This window comes from Pavona decussata, unplaced genomic scaffold (genome assembly GCF_977016875.1).
Source record: "Pavona decussata unplaced genomic scaffold, jaPavDecu1.1 SCAFFOLD_98, whole genome shotgun sequence".
NCBI lineage: Eukaryota > Metazoa > Cnidaria > Anthozoa > Scleractinia > Agariciidae > Pavona > Pavona decussata.
Window position 1 is genome coordinate 895,001 of NW_028145514.1, and position 18,298 is coordinate 913,298.

Here is an 18,298-nt window from a genome sequence, read left to right on the forward strand (position 1 = left end):
TTATTTTAGTGTTTGCCTGATTTCATCAGGAAACCATTGTCACAAAAAATATCTAAATTAAAAAAACTGTCAAATCCACATGTGGGTGAGAGCTACAGGGAAATAAAATTAAAAATAAATGATCACATGATTTATTCAAACAATCACAGACTCTTGTAATGTAGTATATATTATGTAATGTATATACATAATATGTCTCTATGATATCTAGTGTTTGCCAAGTTAACATGTTGATTTCTTTCTAAAGGGACCCTGTCTGGAATACTTGTTACAACACAAAATTTTGGACACCCTCCATACACTGGGGCGAGCAGATGTAGGTATTGCATTTGAAACATCCAACATTTTTCCGCAGTAAAATGATAGGAGAAGTCTTTTTACAATCGTTGTTCCTTGCTATATGTATATGTATGCATGTGCATGTAAAACTTCATTTATTGATAATGCTTCACAAAACACTACTTCTAAACTATCTTATACTGTGCTGGGTGGAAATCAAAAGATATTTAGAGTTGCTATAATATTGTTTCTGTGCTAATGTACTGGTGCCCAAGAGCAGAAGACTCATCAAATTATCTCAGAAATATAGAGAACGCAATTGTATTTGTGTCTTTGCAACAGAACTCTGCTGTTGGACCAGCAAATTGACTGCAAACTGGCCTTGAAATGACTGGTGGGCAGTTTGTCAAACTGCTGGTCTATGTCACCAATACTCACAGTTGGGTTGATGGCTCAGTTGGTAGAGCAGTGTAACAGTATTATAGAGATTGTGGGTTTGAATCCCATTTAAGCTGGATTTTTTCAGGCTTTCTTTTCGCATCTGCTTAAGTAGTGTACATAACTTTGATGGTCTCTCATTTATTTATTCTTTCATCTGCAGTTCAAATATACAACTTTCGTATACAGCTGTTTTGACAAAGGTTGTCCAAAAAAAGCGTAAAAGTGTACGCAACAATGGCAAAAGGTAGCTTAAGAAATACCCAATAAATTTAACCCAAGTCTTTGCTGTACAGTCAAGGTATTATGGATTCTGGGCTTTTATTGAAATTTATTGGGTATTTCCCAGACTACCTTTCGGCATTGTCGCATACGCCTTTATGCTTTTTTGGACAACCTTTGTTGAAACAGCTGTATTTCACTTACATCTCTTCACTGCCACGGATATATTACATGTTCACCCAACAGAAGTCCTTTTTAAAAAGACTCTCTTACTGAGACACCTACAGATGTACATGTACATGTAGGTTCAAATCATTCTACTGTAGTTAGATGAACAGTTTTCAAAGCAAACAAGGATGAAAATTGGCAAAAAGTATTAAGTGAATGCCTGTACAGATACCAGAAAACCGGCAGCAGCAATACTGTAGACTAGAAGCACACAATCATAAATAACTACATAACTTCAGTGATAAAACTTTGCTCTTATACCAATGTTTCAGTGCCCACCGGGAATGAAACAACAAGTGCTGTTGTTCTTTGCAAATTTACTGGCCAAGATGAAACAACCTCTTCTACCACACATAAATGTGTACCGACCAGTTCATGTAAGTACAATTAAGAAAAAGTCATGCTCATATTTTCTCTTTCATTTTGTTGGTTTAAATTAATCAACATTTGTCTTTTACTCTACAATGCATAAAAATATAAAATGTGTAACAAGGGATACTGTCTTGTAGACTTGACAGTGAATTGTTCTCAAAAATGATCTATCTTCATCGCTTCCCTAATTTTTTCTTCAGAGATTAATTCGGCTTTGTGGTGAGGTCAGAGCTGCTCCATCTGAAAATGAAGAAATCCAATTCCTCTGTGTTGTGTGCGCAAAACTACGCCAGGATCCCTACCTTGTCAACTTCTTCCTTGAGGTAAGTTGAAATGTCTGATAACCAAAGTACAAATATTGGACCTTATACTGCTCTATTACAAAGATGTTCAAAAACTTAATTAATAATTCATAAGCCCATTGACCTATCAAATGGTCGATGATACATCACCTGCAGTGACTTTATATCGATAAACCTCCTCCCTATTAGTATGTGGGATTTTTCTTGTATGCTAATTTCCAACATTCACGAAAGTACATTATTATGAACTCTATTGACAACCCCTTTTCCAGGAATGTTTCTGAAGCCATTCAAAAACCTCGCAGGATGTGTTTTATCGGGTCTAAAACCACTCGGCTGCACCTCACGGTTTTAAACCCAATAAAACACTCCTGCTCGTTTTTTAAACATTACTTGAAAATTGTTCTGGCCAAAGAAAAATAGACAACCATTACTGTTACTTATCGTAGACTTGCGAAAAATGTATAATTTGAGAAAAATACCAAGTACACTTAAAAAACCTCTTATCATTACTGTCTAAATTCTTCATTTTACTCAGGTTGATCGAAACACACTTTGCCATCAATAATTAAATATACTTTGTTTTGCCTTTTTAGTTATTAATTAACTTTTAATTAGATTTTGTAGCCCTTACTCAGTTGTTCTTGTTTCTTTTCCACTTCACCATCTGTTGTACTTGTTGTGGTTAAAACGTTTATTTTCTGGTGTCCCAGATTCATTATCATGACAATCTGGAACAGAGGAAAATAAACAAACTGGTTTGTAAATTTTCAAACAAACCAAAATTAATTTTGAACCATGACACATGCATTAAAATTAATGTTGTTAACATATCAACAGCATTTTTATTGGTTTGCATAAATTATATATAACACGTTAACTTTTTGCTGCCCGCAGTATAATTCAATGTGTGCTGGTGTAGTGTAAATAAGTGAAGCCAATTATTGTTTGCCTTTCATAGTTAATCCGAGCAGAAGTTGTTAACCCTGCGATCTCATTTCATGCAATTTTTTGTTCTTAAAATAATTTAGTTTGACAGCATAATCAGTAGTGAAATAATTAAATGATTTTTCCCCATAAATCTTGCTCTTGTGATTTAAGGTCTAATATGAAATATTATACATAAAATACTATGAGCTGTAAAGAAAACCTTGTGTACTGTAACATTTAACACTCCTATTTTCAAGTATAATATAACAGCTTTTCCAGCTGATTTAACTGCATGGCCATACATTTGTCTACCATACAATATCACCGCATACGGAACTTCTTTCTTCTCATCTCATTTCTATTCAGCTTTGCATCATTTATTGAAAGCCTCAGTGGGAAAATGGCATCAATGACATTTGAGCTTTAATTAAATAATTCTCTCTCAAAAAATATATTCATTAGAGCTACATGTATTACACTATCCCATCATGGAAAATTGTTGGAAATTCTAACAGGGAAGGAGTGTCAAAAGCTCAAGGTTTAAAAAGAAGGCGTGAAGCTTATTGGAATGCCCAGAGCAGTTGCTAAATGTCATTATAAATTTTATACGTATACCATACATTACTGACAAACAGCTTTTACTATGCTATGTTGTACATTACATACATCACTTACTATGCTGTTAACATATATGGTATACATACAGTATCCTGTACATTGTAAAAAACATTAATCTTCTTATAGTTACTTACTTCTTGCATATATAATGTTTTCACACACAAAAATTGTTTGGTAGAAAGGTAATTACCTTAGTGCAGTTGAAGGTCTGTAACAAAAAAACCAAAACCCTTCTACAGAAGTGATATGCTATAATTATTTTTCTGGAACTAAAACCATTTAGAGAATCTGGATTCTGAGCCCAAAAACTTGTCACTTACCAGTAAACCATTTTCCCACTGAGCCCTTCAGTTATAAGGAGAATTTTAAATGGGGATTTACTTGTTGTATCTCTTGTTATTCATCTGCCATAAACTGTGCCATTTGTTCCTGTTGCTAGACAAACTCTGCTAGAACCACACTTGTCTTGCCATCTGGTGAGCAGCCGGTAGGAAAAAAGACTTTCTTCTTTATTTCTATCTCAATGCTCTAAATCACATTTGTCTTGCCTCTACCGGCATGTTCTTGGTAATTGATTGTGCCACTTTGGAGTGTATGGAGAGAATAATTGAAGGGCTGAGAGCATAACCGACCAAAATGCATTTCAGTTTGCATTTTGTTGTTTTAGCTCAGATACACTGGAGTTTTTAAGTGGGGCCTTCAGGAAAGGTTGCTCCATAGCCTCCCACGCAGTCGTTTTTTGGGGACTCATATTACCTCCTCTCCACAAACGTCTGCTCATCCAAGTGCCACATTCCTTTCTGCCTTAACTTTCCGTTCAATGGTCTTAAATGGACTGATAAATACTGCAGATCTCCCCTTTATACGTTCTACATTCTTTTTTGCTTTTTTGAATCATGTTAATCTGTTGTAGCACTTCATACAAACAAACAAATCTGTTCCAGTAAGAGGTGATATCTCCACCGACTGTCAACTCGATCAGGCGAGGAAGATTAATTACACTTTCCTGAAGATTTTGACTCTTCCAGCAGATTCAAAATGCCACATAAGAAGCACTTGTATTCACATTTGATATTTGTTTTGGCGTTTCAGCCATGATGGCCTTTGTAACCAGCAATTTGATTTGACATTGTTACATGTAGACAATGCCTCGAAAGTGATTGGCTAGGGGGCTTGGGGAGTAAAACAATGGGAAAGGAATGTGGCGCTTGGGTGAGCAGGCGTTTGTGGGAGGAGGTAAAAACGAGGAGGCTAGTTGCTCCACTGCTTTGCGCTTCGTTTTGTGATAAAAACTGAACGAAAAAAAGAAGCACAAAACAGCTGATAAAACATTGGAGCACCATTTCCTGAAGGAATCCAGGGCCATGTGTAAAACCTCCAGTAAATCTGAGCTAAAACAACAGAACACGATCTGAAATATACATGTATATAGGCAGGGTTATACTCCCAGCCCTTCAATTTTTACTGTAATGACAACTTTTGATCATGTGTCAGTGTCATGGGATACTAAATGCTTGGATACAATTCATCAACTAACTTAGACATAACTGGAAAAAATTAAAACCTTTAGTTAATAAGTGATGTAGCTTTACCCTAAAAAATGTCACTACATGAAAAATCTCAGTAATAGGAATAGCTTACATGAATGAAAAAATTTAATCTTGCTCTCTCTTTAACCTTTTAATAAAAAGTTTTAATAATTATTCATAATTTTGTTTAGGGCTGTTACTAATGCTTGTTATGTAACTGAGAAACAAAAGAAAGTAACTGGGAAAATGCTCTATGGTCAAAGTAAAAATGTCTTATTTGGCTATTAGAGGAGCTGGGATAGAAATTTCCACCCCAAAGCACAATCATTATTATCCCTTTAAAGAGTTTATGACTTTAATTAAAATGTATTGTGAGAAGTACAGTATTTATAGAATGTGTTCATGGCAGCCATAGTGGAGGTGCAAAACAACAGAAAGAATTTCCTTTTAAAAATTTATTTTATTTTTATGCAAATATCTCCTGTTGTTTGGCTCATCCAACATGGCCGCCATGAACACACTCTTATGGGAAGTTATTTATTTTATAATAATCTTTAATAAGGTGATAGAATGTTGCCTAAACATTCCCAGCAAATCATGGAGAATGAATCCTGGTTCTTTGTGACACATAATCACATGGGAGAAGACTGAGGCAAAGGCTTTGGGATTATAGGAACCTCAATAAAATATACAATATCTTCCAATTGACATTCTCCTGCAAGTGCCAAAATTAATAGAAGAGAAACTCTGCCTCTGTAAAACAGAGTCCTTTATATTAAAAAAAATTATGCAAATACTTGGATCTGAGATAAACAAGTTGTAACTGTGTAAACAGGGCATAGACTACATCATGTTTCTCAGCTAATCAGTTAATTATGAAAGATAACCAATAATAGAGTTATTTATTAATTCTTTATCGTTTGTCCAATACTAGTCGCTAGGTACAAGTCCATCAGGTTTGCAACCTTCAGATGAGTTGCATCCCCCACCTGTTAAAGCTCAAGGACGAGACAAGCCAGATTATACCTTGGTTAATTCTCTCCTCAACCTAACCAAGAGTGAGGTAACAATACATATTCAAGTTCAGTTTGGTTTGTTGTCTGGTGGCTCATTCGTTTCAATGTTATGACTTGCTCTAGCCGTTAGCAATAGTACTAGTTGTAGTAAGTGTTATACTTCTGTCTTTAGTAGCAGTGAAAACACCATGGTCCCTGGTTGGAAGGGGGGGATAAGGTATATTAACTCTATAATGGGAAGGTCGATGACCTTATTGGGTTTGAAATTTGGCATTTGTGGGCTTTGGTGGGTGGATGCATTGCAAGATTTTGGTAGGGACTTTTAATAGCCAAGGGTTATTGTATGGTAATGTCTCTTGCCACAGGGTCAGGCTCAAACATACCCTGAAGAAGAAAGGTCATGTCTTTTGAAATATTGTAATCAGCGTTGCTTTGTTTTTAGATTATTTGATAAACATACCCCCACAACCTTCCAGGGGGGCTCAGCAGTCAAACTCTGGCATTTAGTCTCTGTCTCAATTGTGGCGTGTTGTGTGGGAGGAGTGGGGGGATGCTTTAGTCTGCTGCCTCTGTTTTTTTCTTATTTTCTTCTCAAACAGCTAAAGGTATTTTCTTTCTCACGCTTCCTGGCATCATAGGAATTTCTGACATCCTACATAATCTGCCAGTTCCCATTTATTCAACTATGTGAACAGAAGCAGCCTACAAAATTAATATAACCAGCTTTTGATGTTGCAAGTTAAAAGACCCTCACCAGTAGTTCAGTAGTTCTGTGCAGTGTACTAACCAACATTTCCAATACATTTCTGGGTTGTTTCTATTTTTATGAAGATGAACAATCCTATGTGATATTGCAACTTAGTTATAAGACTGTACCCATTGTCCTCAGAATATTAAACTGGATGCTTGTTGATTTTTTAGGACAGCAGAATAGCTGTGAAGGCCTGTGAAGGATTAATGCTTTGTGCATCCCTTCCTGAAGATCATGCAGCCACTGTAATCATCCTGTACACTCCATTCTGTGAAGTCATGGTTAGTTACAAATTGTTTGGTTGGTATTAAGTCTTAACTCAGAGCTCTGACATGTTGAACAAAACCTAGATACTGTACTCCCGAACTTTGTGATAAAAAATTCTGCATGTAGTTGAGACAGTCCAGAATTTTGATACACCCAAATTAAAAGCTGCCAGACTGGAATTGAAATCTTTATGAATCTTGAAGAAGTCAGTTTTTCATTTTTTTTCACACAGAGTATGAACTCTGTAAGAAGTTCAGTGCTGTGTTAGTGTTATCAGAAGTCATTTAAAATGCTACAGCCCAATTCTCCTGATTTACTCACCCAAGAGGCTTGATTGTGGCAGGTTACACCCGAGCGCTTTGTAGGAGCAGCTTTATGGCATGGTCCTTTGATGCACCTGGGTGGAAATATGCACTGTGAGGGTCTTTGCTACTCCATTTATTTGTATATACGAGCACAATTGAGTGACTAAAAATTGGTTAGAAATAAACAGCAGTTTGTTGATATTTTTTTGTACATGTATCTCTCTAGGCAGACAGATTGAAAGTGTTATTTGATCATCTACCAAAGAATATGGAGCCACTGGATATATCTGCTGTTGCAGCAAAATGGGGGTAGGTTGAACTTAGTTGTGATGTCCAAGCTTAGTATACTGTTGTGGACTGCAAATTTAGCAATCTTATGAATTTATGTCCAATCATTATAACTTGGAGAAGTCCTTTTGGCTGTTACCTTTTTGTGCATACCATGTACTGTCCAATTTTAAAAACCATGGTGAACTTGACAGTATGGAATTTTACATGTATAGAGTATTGACATATTACCACACGGCATATTTTTCTACAGGCTTGACCATCAGAGTGATGGTGAAGATGTTCTGTCATTTCCTGGCAAAAGACAATTAATCTCTTTTCTCTCTTGGTTGGATTATGTTGACCAGCTGTCAAAGGAGGCGCACAAGGTTTGTACACCAACACAGTCATCACAACCTTTTAACTGAGCATCTGTTATTACCACCATCCAAATTCTCATCCTTGTCTTCAATACATCATTTGACTCCTGTCTAAAGGAAAAATTTTGTGACGTTTGAGACTATTTCACAGGTTGGCTTTTCATGATTATGGTTATAAGATAAAAAATTATTTTTGTCTCATGTGGTTTCAGTCCCTCACCAGACTCACTGCCCGGGGAATTTCTATCTAGGAAGATGTTTTCACCGAAGATATAGTACATGGACCATGGTTAATAATCTTAATTATTCAACACATTGTAACACTACCCAAATACGATCATGGTGCACTGAATGTTTGTCGTCCATAGTCAACAGATATCCTGCGATATACATAATTTTGTGTGTCAGAGAAGTGAGCCCATTCAATGAGTTTTTTTTCTCTTAGGGCAAACTTCACAATAAAATATGTTTATAAAAAAAAATGGCAATAATATTGTGCTTTGTTATCAGTGTGTTGAACAAAAAAAAGAAAAAAACGATAATGTATTATCCTGGTCGATTTTAGCCAACTCAGGCCATACATGTACAGCCTCATCTGCTAAGAATTAGGCAATATTCTGCACGATTTGGCGGGATAATTGTTGATTATACACTAATGCCGGTTGGAATATTTGGAAGGTTTCAATCCCTGTATTTTCTCTCTTCTCGGTGTAGCTCGTTGCCAAAGCATTAGCAGTAGGAGTAAGAGAAAGATTTCTTCAGACAGTCATAGAGCCAGGTCTCATGCAACAGTAAGTAGAGTTTATCTGGGGACAACTATACATTGTGCTGAAATCAGGATGTGAGAGTTTTTAAGTATTGGTGTTTTCTTTGAAGCTTATTGAGAAGTGACCTGCCTTGTGCAAAGAAGGGCCATGTCAAACTCTAGGGTAATTTCTGTTTTCTATCAAATCTACACCAAGCCTACCAAAAAAGGTGGTGATAATCTGAAGTAAACAAAAAAGGATAGACCCTTTTCACACCCAGCCCTGAGTTTATGATCTCATCCCTGCCCATAACTTGCCGTAAAAATCACATTTACAAGTCTAAAGGTCTAAAATTGTTGATTCCTTATTTTGAATTACAGTATATCACCTCAGTTTTTTCCATGCTGTTTTTTAGTGTTACATTTGATTTTAAAAGAATTCTAAGAAGTCAAAAAAGTAGCATTTACTTGTATGAAGAATGTGGAGTAATGCTGAAAATATTGGGCTGGGCCAGTGATAGGACCAACAAGGATAAAGTGAATTCATAATAAATGTATTGTCCTTCCATTTTACTGACACAATGTCTGTGTTTAGATCAGAGCTTGGCATCATCACCACAACAGCAGTGTTAAGAAGATGTGTGAAGACTGTCGCCTCACCACAACTCCTTCAAGGTATGTACATTTGCTGGGTATGTTTTAATTGTTTTTGAATCTTTTATTAAATTAATGTCAGTGGTATTTAAGAGCATGCAAACATCAGCTGCGTGCCCTTATTTTCTGGTGAAAGGATGTGCATACTGTAAATTATAACTCTGAATTAATTGGGAAAATTACTTGATGTTTGTAAGTTGGGTAGATCCAGGCCAACAGCAATTCAGCTTGAAATATAGGAAAAAATCTCCGCTACCTGATCCCTCTACTGAATAAAATATGGTTTATAAAGCTATCTAGACCAAAAGTAGCACAATAGCTTTAGCTCTAGACACCAACTGAGTACCATTTTCAAGTGACTGAGGGTAGATTTCTGTCTTACGATCTACATGTATGTATAGTGGTTTTTAATCATGTGACAGAACAGTATGTTATGGCAAATCAGAAGAAGTTCATATCCACAGGCATGGGATTTTTATGGCCTCTCTGCTTCTGTCTGGTGAAATTATCCTCTGTGGCAATGATCTTGGCATAATTATTTTTTTCTCAAAATATATTTTGATATTTTTATTTATTTATTAAAAAGGAGAGACAACTTGACACTGATTGATTTTAAGATCACATGATCTGCCATTATTCAGGGCCTTAATTTCTCTTTGAACTACTTTTTGAAATTATTTTTGTAAAGTTCTTATGAACCATTCCTTTTTCCCAGAAATCTGTGTATTTCTCCTTGGTGAGGGGACATCAGCAGAAATTCCATCTCATGAAGGAGACCACAAATTACGGCAAACACTTATTGAAAGATGTGATCACTTATCTGATGAGGTAAGAATTGCATACCTTCAATTGATGAGCAGTTAAGACTGCCGTTAAGCTATGGAGAAGCTGGCTTCACAAGGAAAGTAGCCGGGGGTGGGGGGATGGTAACAGGTAGACTTATTGAACCACGCATTATACCACAGGCAGCCCAAGCGCAAAATAAGAGGAATAAATGACACATACACGAACGTCACTCTTGCCTTCGAGCAGTGTTGTGTTACAAAGATTCGTATTTTTTTCTAGTGGATCACCAGCCATAGCTGATCATAAACAGAAGAAAAGTCTTCCATTCTTATTGTGGTTTAATCATTTTCAAGCTCTTAGTTGCTGACTATCTTCCCAGTAGTTCCTGTCCATACAGCTTTAATATCCAGCTGCCGGCTACTAATAGCAGCCATGAGAAGTGTTGTTGTTGAAATTGCATAACCCTTTACAGAAGTTTCATTAAGATTTGGACAAGTTGGAACAGTTGGACAAGAGGGTATTGCACCTGCGTGGGATTAAGGAAATTGTGCAGTTCAGTTCCTAAGTAAATGCTCAGGGCCCGTTTGTTCAAAGCCTGGTCAAGCTAATCCTGGGTTAACATGAACTTTGATTCAAGTTTAATTTCTAACCATTGAAGACTCTTCAAAAAGATTTTTGTTCCTCAGTTTTGACTCAAGCTTTTCTTTAATATTAGCTTAAAATGAGCAGTTGAAAAACATTTTTAATGAGTGAGATCAAAACCTCAGTTAATTTCTAATGAAGGATTAGCGTTAATCGGCTTCGAAACAACTGGTCCCAGTATTGCAGCTGGTGAGGATGACATTCATGTTTAACACCTGGTACAGGGCTCTTTCATGGAAACTGTGTGCTCGTTTAAATTATTAAAAAGAAATACAAAAGGATTCCAACATATCCCTATAGACAAGTGAATCCATAAAATGGCAGCAGTAATTGCCTCAACTGAAGTGCTGCTCAGTCTTGTTGCTTTTGTACCAATCTAGCTTGGCCATTGAAAAAATTTACATTGAAGAAGAACTGCTTGCATGTTACACGTATCTTAACTGTCTTGTTATTTTTCCACAGCACTGTTTTATTGTAAGCCTTCTCTAACAGATCCTAATGCTCTGTTGCAGGTCAGCATAGAAACCTTGAAATTGTTTGAGACACTGCTAAACAAACCTTGTGACATTATTTTAAATAATCTCATCCTTCGGAACCTAAAGAGTAGAAAGTACTACTGTGCACCTGCAGTAGCTAATGGCGAGACAACAAAAAATGGTCCTGTGTCTGAACATCTGGCGCCACCCTCACCTGCTGCAGCATCCTCACCCTCAACTCCACCTCTCACACCAGATGGGCTGGGGTCACCCCAGATTGTGGACGACATTGATAGGGAAGAAGTTGAACAAGTTGTAAATAGGTAGGTTTATCTGTGGTGCAGCAGAAGTATTTTGCAGAATGCTGCATTTAGCATTCTGCAAAATACCCCTGTTGTTTAAGCAACGAACGATAATATTTAGGTCTATAAGCACTTTTCTATACTGTTTAGGGTTAAGCACTGATTATAGAGACAGTTATCTTTTAGCTGTTGGTATGGCAGACATCCGACATTATAGGACTACTATGGATTGGGCGTTCTGGAAAAGACAATCGTGGACAAAACTGTTAAGAAAGCTCTACTTGATCTACACATTCAATAGCTACAGTGACACATCAACAACCCAGTTCCCACTCCCCCTAATCAGTATTGTTATGCTGCTGAAAACAAGGCTGGGTTATGTATGGCCTTCAAAGCAACATTGACTGAGGGGGAGAGGGGAGTGAAGGTTTGCTACTCTCCAGACGGTGTTGAAATATATGCACAAAATTTGCATTTTTCTCAACTAGTTTTGTCTACGATAACATTGTAGTATGACAGTCCATTTTTGTAAAGCTGTGCAAAGGCTGTTGTTGGTGACTAACTGATCAATGTTTTGTAGGGTGGGGAAATTTTCCTGTATCTGTGGCCCTAATATGTGTGGCTCTTGCACTTGGTAGTGTGCATGTATTTTACAAAGGGCTGCTAGTTTAGTTTAACTTCTAAAGTACTGTCAAATGTTACCCTCTATAAATAAAGCTGCCACTTCACTTCACCACTGACTGTATATTGTTAAACAACTGAAGATTCTCTCTCAAAAGGGTCTATTGAGAAGTGTCTAAACAAGATCTATTTTTCAGTTTTATTTCACTGGTACCTGATGAGATAAAGACATCAGCCCTAACAGGTGACACTGGGTACGACACTTATTTAAGAGATGCCCACAGACAGGTACATAAGTTAGCTAACTTCATTTAACAGTTATGAAAAATTGCCTTAATTTTGATGGTGTTGTGGAAGTGAAGGTGGTCTGACTAGTACAGTTAGCCACACACACAGTTATTTTAGGGGAGTTGGAGACGGTAATAAAACATTTCTAAAAACAACTGTGTGTGCTGTACAGTAGTACTGCCAGAAGTGAAACATTCAATGCTGACTGAATCATTTCAACTCATGGATAATATTGTACATGGGCCAGATTCCAAAGGCCCTCTTAAACACTTACTGGCATTATAAAGGGAGCCTTGTCCTAGCCAAACCACAATCCATTTCATTGTAGACACTGATTAGTTGCCATGGTATAGTATATGCAGTAAAATTTAGTGCAATATTGCCAGAATAAATTTGAAATTCATATTCAAATTTTCATTGTGAAAAAAGCTAGAGCTTATGTGATAAAGCCGTGGAAGAAACTATCCCCCTAATAGAGTGTGTCGATCCTTGTTAAGTTCAGACATAAATACAATTCGTTAGCAATAGGCCATTGTTATTCGAACTGTAGAATATCATAATCTTTGGAGGACTTTGTGACTCTGGTCCCTTTGTAGCACTTTTACAATTTTCATTATAAATGTATTAGTTTACAAAGTAGTTAGTCCTGGGTGATAGCTTTTACGCTGTTTCCTTACCACAACCGTACCATTGGCCTTATGTCATCTATCTCAACCCGGTTGTGTGTACATAGGTATCACTGAGCTGTTGGGGAAACCCAAAAAAATACAGGGAGGGGAGGTCCCCGCAGTGGACAAACATTAAATTTTATTTTAATCCAAGGGGAATGCAAGGGGAATGGTAATACTCCCAATCTTTTTCTTACATTTTAAAAAGAGAGGACAAAAGTGTTGTGCATACATAGAAAAATGCTAGTCTTGCAAAGCTTCAAGTTCACTTTTTGCTACCCCTCAGCTAGGTGCAGTAATAATTTCCTTATTTAATTTTTTTTTTTTTTTTTTTTTTTTTTTTCATTTTTTGTACTTGTGATGTTCATGTACCTATTCCTGGTGATGAATGTTTGGTTTATTAACGGAGTTGATAACTAAAGGTAAATTGGCCACCGTAAAGAGATTCGAGTGCTGACGTTTCAAGCATAAGCCCTTCATCATTCGCTGTGACGAAGGTTTGACGCTAGAAACGTCAGCACTTGAATCTCTTTACGGTGGCCATTTTCATTACAAACTTGCAGGAAATACAGTAAATCTTGACACTTACATCAGCTTTTAATAGGCAAATTACGATTAAGTTGATAAACCAAACATTTTTCTGTACTCCCCACCAACACAGCACCATAGGTTGTTAAGAAACTAATCCCCTGGTCATCACTTCCTCTAATTAACTGGTAGACATTTCATCTTTCAGTGCAGCCAAAGAGCTTTACAAACCAGCACTTTTGATTGGCCCTCTACTCCAATCCCATCTCATGGTAAGATACTAATTTTTAATACCTTTTCCTATGTCAACATTATGAATCTCGGGCTTTACTACAATAACCATCTCCTTCGTTTTAAGATGTGGAAGACACCAGAGAGGCATTCTATGAAGGTGCATTTGTAAACATGCTCTTCAAAAAACTGCAGAGACTTCTAGATCAGGTGTGCTATGGCTATAAAATAGAACAGTTTTCAATTGGCTTTCAAATTTCTTCCTTGTTTTCTGAGATATGTTATTGGTGTTGTAATCATATTTACCACAATGCAGGACTAATGTGAGAAAGTTATCCATCAGTTTCCACAATCCTAATTTTTTTTAACTCTCTTAGTCTTGAAATTTGAAATGCAACAAGTACCGCTTCCTTTTGTAGTAAGCTGAAAGCATTCCTCTTATCATGAATATCATTTATATATTAATTTATTTACCTCTGCTTTTCACTTTCATTTTCACTTTTTTTAGCATATCTATGATTAATATGACTATGTAATATATTTTAAGATGTACTGTAGCTCTGCCATTGATTTTGGTCCCATGTGTAACTATGATTATCATAATACTTTGTTCTAATTACTTAACTGAGGGAGCCCATTCCTTATAAGCGCGGTGGCTTCCCTTGGGCTTCCTCACCATTAGTGTTTAAAATAATTAGATTTTTCTTGCTTTTGTACAACTTATGGCAAAACAATAAACTGAACTGAACTGAAACTGAACTATGCTAGTGTGAAACATTATTGACATCAATTTATGAAACTTCAGGATTAACACGTTGTTGAAAAGTGCCAACCAATAATTAAACAGTTCACTAAAAGTACAGTTTTGGTAGTGTTCCATAGCTTGAGTTTATTGTTCACGGCTTTGAAAGCTGCTAAAGAAGTGAAATTAACTCTAATCTTATCTACTGTTCAGCCATATGATGTGAACCTACAAGTGACAAGCGTGATAGCACTGCTTTCTCAGTTTCAACATCCTCAGCTGCAAGAATATCTCCTTAATGCTACCTTGCCACTGGCACCAGACTGTCACACTCTACACTTAACTCTTCAAAATGTGAGTAATAATTACGTTTAATTATTAAACTTAATACTTCATAACAGTAATGGTTGGTAGACTGTGGAGCCATTGTTGGCTTCCTATTGAACTGCGTTTATCTGAATCTACATCTGTCTTCAAGTTCCGGCTGATGACGGCTTAATGATGCTAATAACATCTGTACATGGCGCATAATCTGTCCTCTGTGCCACCGCCCTAACCCCTGCTCTGTCTGTTCTTGTTAGACCTTTCCCCTTCGATGCATGTCCTCGTTATTTACCCACCATTGTGTTTAACGTACTATATTGTCAAACTCGCTTCTGTTCGTATTTTTGTATTCTCCTTGTATACATGCTGTTTGCCTCTGTAGATCATTGTATTTTGTATGCCTGTACCTACTCTGTTTTCTGTGACGTCCACTGACCGTTAGAGGTCGACCCTTGTAAGGGACCTTGTGTCCTATTGTTGATTCTCCATGGGTTTTGTCCCTCAATGTATAAATAAATAACAGGCCACCTCCGAGTTGCTTTGAACCTCATTATGAAAGTCAGGCTAAGTGCAAAGTTTTTATTATGAAACTTAGTTTACATTCATATCAAAACTCATACACTAAAACCGAATCATAGGTGGCTCAATTTAGGGAAGCTTGCTGTTTGGCATTTGTGTCATAATTTTTTGGACAAAAATAACAGAGTATGATCATCGGTTGGGTTTTTTGAACTTATGAAACTACTGTTTTTTCTACAAAACACACCTCAATCATTTCATTTTGCCATGTTTTTAGCCCTTTCTGCGAATGTGATAAGATTGTGACAAGACTGACACCACCAAAGACAGAGTTAGGAATTGCTTAATGCTTGAACGTTCTTAATTTTATTCGTATTCAACTCCATCTCATCAGTATTAGTTAACGATTTTGTTGATGTTAGCAGTAACATCCAAAAATCAACATATTACAATTCTTGCTTTTATTGTGAAATGCTTTACCAAATCTAAATGATCCGATCTCCTGACAGGTTGTACAAGATCTCAGAGGAAGAATTCAAAGACTTCCAAACTTCCAGCGAAATGTCGTTTCTGTTAGAAGACAGTTAATGGGAATTGCCACATCACCTGAACACAAAAGGTATCGTGTAGCTCCATTATGTTGATAACTACTTTAGTTTAATCTGTGAGGGAGATTGGTATTGCGATCATACAAACCTTTGTTATCCTTTTCTAGTCTCAGTGAGAGCAACCTTCTTGAAGCTGCAATAGTGTTGGAGGAATTCTGCAAGGTGAGGGCTTCAAGAGTTTGATGACAGAGTAAATTACAATAAGTTTACCACAAATCTCAAAAAAGATGCTTTTGCTATTTACTGAGGATGAAATTATTTCAGTGATAAATTTGAAATTTCGTGGGAATAACTATCATTACCAGTGAAAGTAATCAATACCCTCCCTCCCTCTCCCCCTCGCAGACACTCTTTTGACTCATCATGCAATCTTGTGTGACAAGCCAAAGGAGCATGGGCAAGGGAGGCTAAGCAATTGATGGCCAGGTGTTCATTTTTAGTGCAATTGGGCATTTTAGTTTGCGTACCTCCACAAAATGATTTTGTTTTTGTTATTGTAGTAGTTGTTAACATAGAGGGTATCTCACTAAAGCAGGAAAGTTGCTGAAAAGAAATTATTTTGGAATGACGCACTATATGAACCACAAAATGCTTGTTTACTTTTTGCTGCAGGAATTGGCTGCCATTGCATTTGTGAAAGCTACAGAAAGAGTGCAAGGTCGATTACATGATCAGGAAAGTGTGCAAGCAGGCTTATCAGCTTTATGACTAGAATTTGCTTCATTCTTGAACTGAAGATAAGAAACCCTGGCGCATGAGCAAAAGAAGTGCAAAGGCATCAACCATGTGGCTTCTCACTATAGATCAGCTGAAGGGATCCATTACATATCTGCGTCAGACTTGGTTTCATGTAGGACATAGTGCATTCATTCACTTTGGAGTTTTGTGGAATCTGGCCTTCCTGGTATTTTTCAATCTGGATTTGTTCACCTTAGGCTTCCTTAACTAAAAAATGTTAAGGTTTTTCTGTGCAGCCAGTATAAATTGGATGCCAAAAAAAATGTAATATATTTTTTCATTTAAAAATTTTTTTGAGCAGCCTACCAAAGCAAATACCTTTAGGTGTTGCACTGGTAGATGAAAAAGCTGAAAAACGTGTCACAGCCTATTCCTCTGGGAAGGCAAAAACATTTTAGTATGGATATTTTACATACAGGTTATTTCCAGAAACCATAGGAGATTACCAAAGAATTCCATGTGTTGAATAATATATTTGGGTTTAAGCACAAATTATATTTTGGCATATGTGGCCAAATAAATACATATGCCTATAAATAGCTAATTTGTGGTTGGAAAAAAATTGGACAGAATGATTTGAGGTGTCCTCTCATATTTTGTTTGGTTTCGGTACATAATGGTGTTTTCTGCTAGATACTATATCACAGAATCATTCCACAAACACTATTTTGAATTTAACACTGTTTTCTCAGTTGTTCCTTTTATCACCATTAGAAGCAAAGGTCCAACCACTTTTTATTGGCATTTCAGAGTTCAAATAAATAACAATATTATCATTATATGACAGAAACATAGCCATGTTATATTACATGATGCATCGGTTAGAAATATTTGTAATAAAAAATATTCTGTGGGAATTTGTTCAAGTGTCTCTTACGTCTGAAACTATTGTTTACTAACAACTACAATAGAAACCATTGAAATAAAATATAGCCACAGTGAAAACAATTAAAATGTGAGTCCAAACATTTGGGGCATCCCATTTCTAAAGTGGACTCTGTACTCTCACTGGGGACATTCAGATTTGACTACAAGTACAAGATTGAGTACAAGTACAACTTTTCAAATCTAGTAAGCTTGGTTTAGATAACCGCTTGTCACACCAATCTTGTTTCTAGGGTCTCCTTACCTGCTGGTAAACAACGGGAAGAAGGGAGAGTTCTGGGGATGTAACTGATTTGAAATTTGAAAGTCGTACTCCGATCTGAAGGTTCCTAATACCTCTGCCTTAGCGGCTTTGCAATCATTTCCTTTCCAAGGACACAATTACTATGCAAAGCTTGAATAATGTGACAAAGCTAAATTTGTCCACAAGACAAGCTGAAAATGTTATTACACGTCAAGCTTTCGGTCGACTATCTTTATTTTCCTTCCTCAAAGTCACAAATTGTAATTTTTTTATTTTTATTAATTTATTCATTAACCCTGGTTAAACCCTCTTCACCCCTAGAAGAGATATTTTTGTCCTGTATTGTTCCAGTTGTCTGCAGCAAACACGGCCCAATCAGAAACCATTATCTGT

At 36.6% G+C, this 18,298-nt stretch overlaps 1 protein-coding gene across 2 annotated transcripts in view; it reads left to right on the forward strand.

Annotated features, from left to right (window-relative positions):
• LOC146472522 (FHF complex subunit HOOK interacting protein 2A-like) overlaps positions 1–17,633 on the forward strand; it is a 19,243-nt gene extending 1,610 nt beyond the window's left edge. Inside the window, exons 4-22 of one of the 2 annotated variants that reach the window (XM_085119302.1) lie at positions 248–316; positions 1,440–1,544; positions 1,740–1,862; positions 3,829–3,876; positions 5,853–5,981; positions 6,856–6,966; positions 7,484–7,566; positions 7,799–7,913; positions 8,619–8,695; positions 9,245–9,324; positions 10,019–10,131; positions 11,244–11,530; positions 12,328–12,418; positions 13,823–13,886; positions 13,973–14,055; positions 14,801–14,941; positions 15,940–16,049; positions 16,146–16,200; positions 16,651–17,633. In XM_085119302.1, the coding sequence (XP_084975428.1) occupies positions 248–316; positions 1,440–1,544; positions 1,740–1,862; positions 3,829–3,876; positions 5,853–5,981; positions 6,856–6,966; positions 7,484–7,566; positions 7,799–7,913; positions 8,619–8,695; positions 9,245–9,324; positions 10,019–10,131; positions 11,244–11,530; positions 12,328–12,418; positions 13,823–13,886; positions 13,973–14,055; positions 14,801–14,941; positions 15,940–16,049; positions 16,146–16,200; positions 16,651–16,746 (1,980 nt within the window). In that variant the 3' untranslated portion in view covers positions 16,747–17,633. The remainder of the gene's footprint in view (positions 1–247; positions 317–1,439; positions 1,545–1,739; positions 1,863–3,828; positions 3,877–5,852; positions 5,982–6,855; positions 6,967–7,483; positions 7,567–7,798; positions 7,914–8,618; positions 8,696–9,244; positions 9,325–10,018; positions 10,132–11,243; positions 11,531–12,327; positions 12,419–13,822; positions 13,887–13,972; positions 14,056–14,800; positions 14,942–15,939; positions 16,050–16,145; positions 16,201–16,650) is intronic. The other variant, XM_085119303.1, reaches the window with a different exon arrangement.
• Positions 17,634–18,298: the final 665 nt, after the last annotated feature.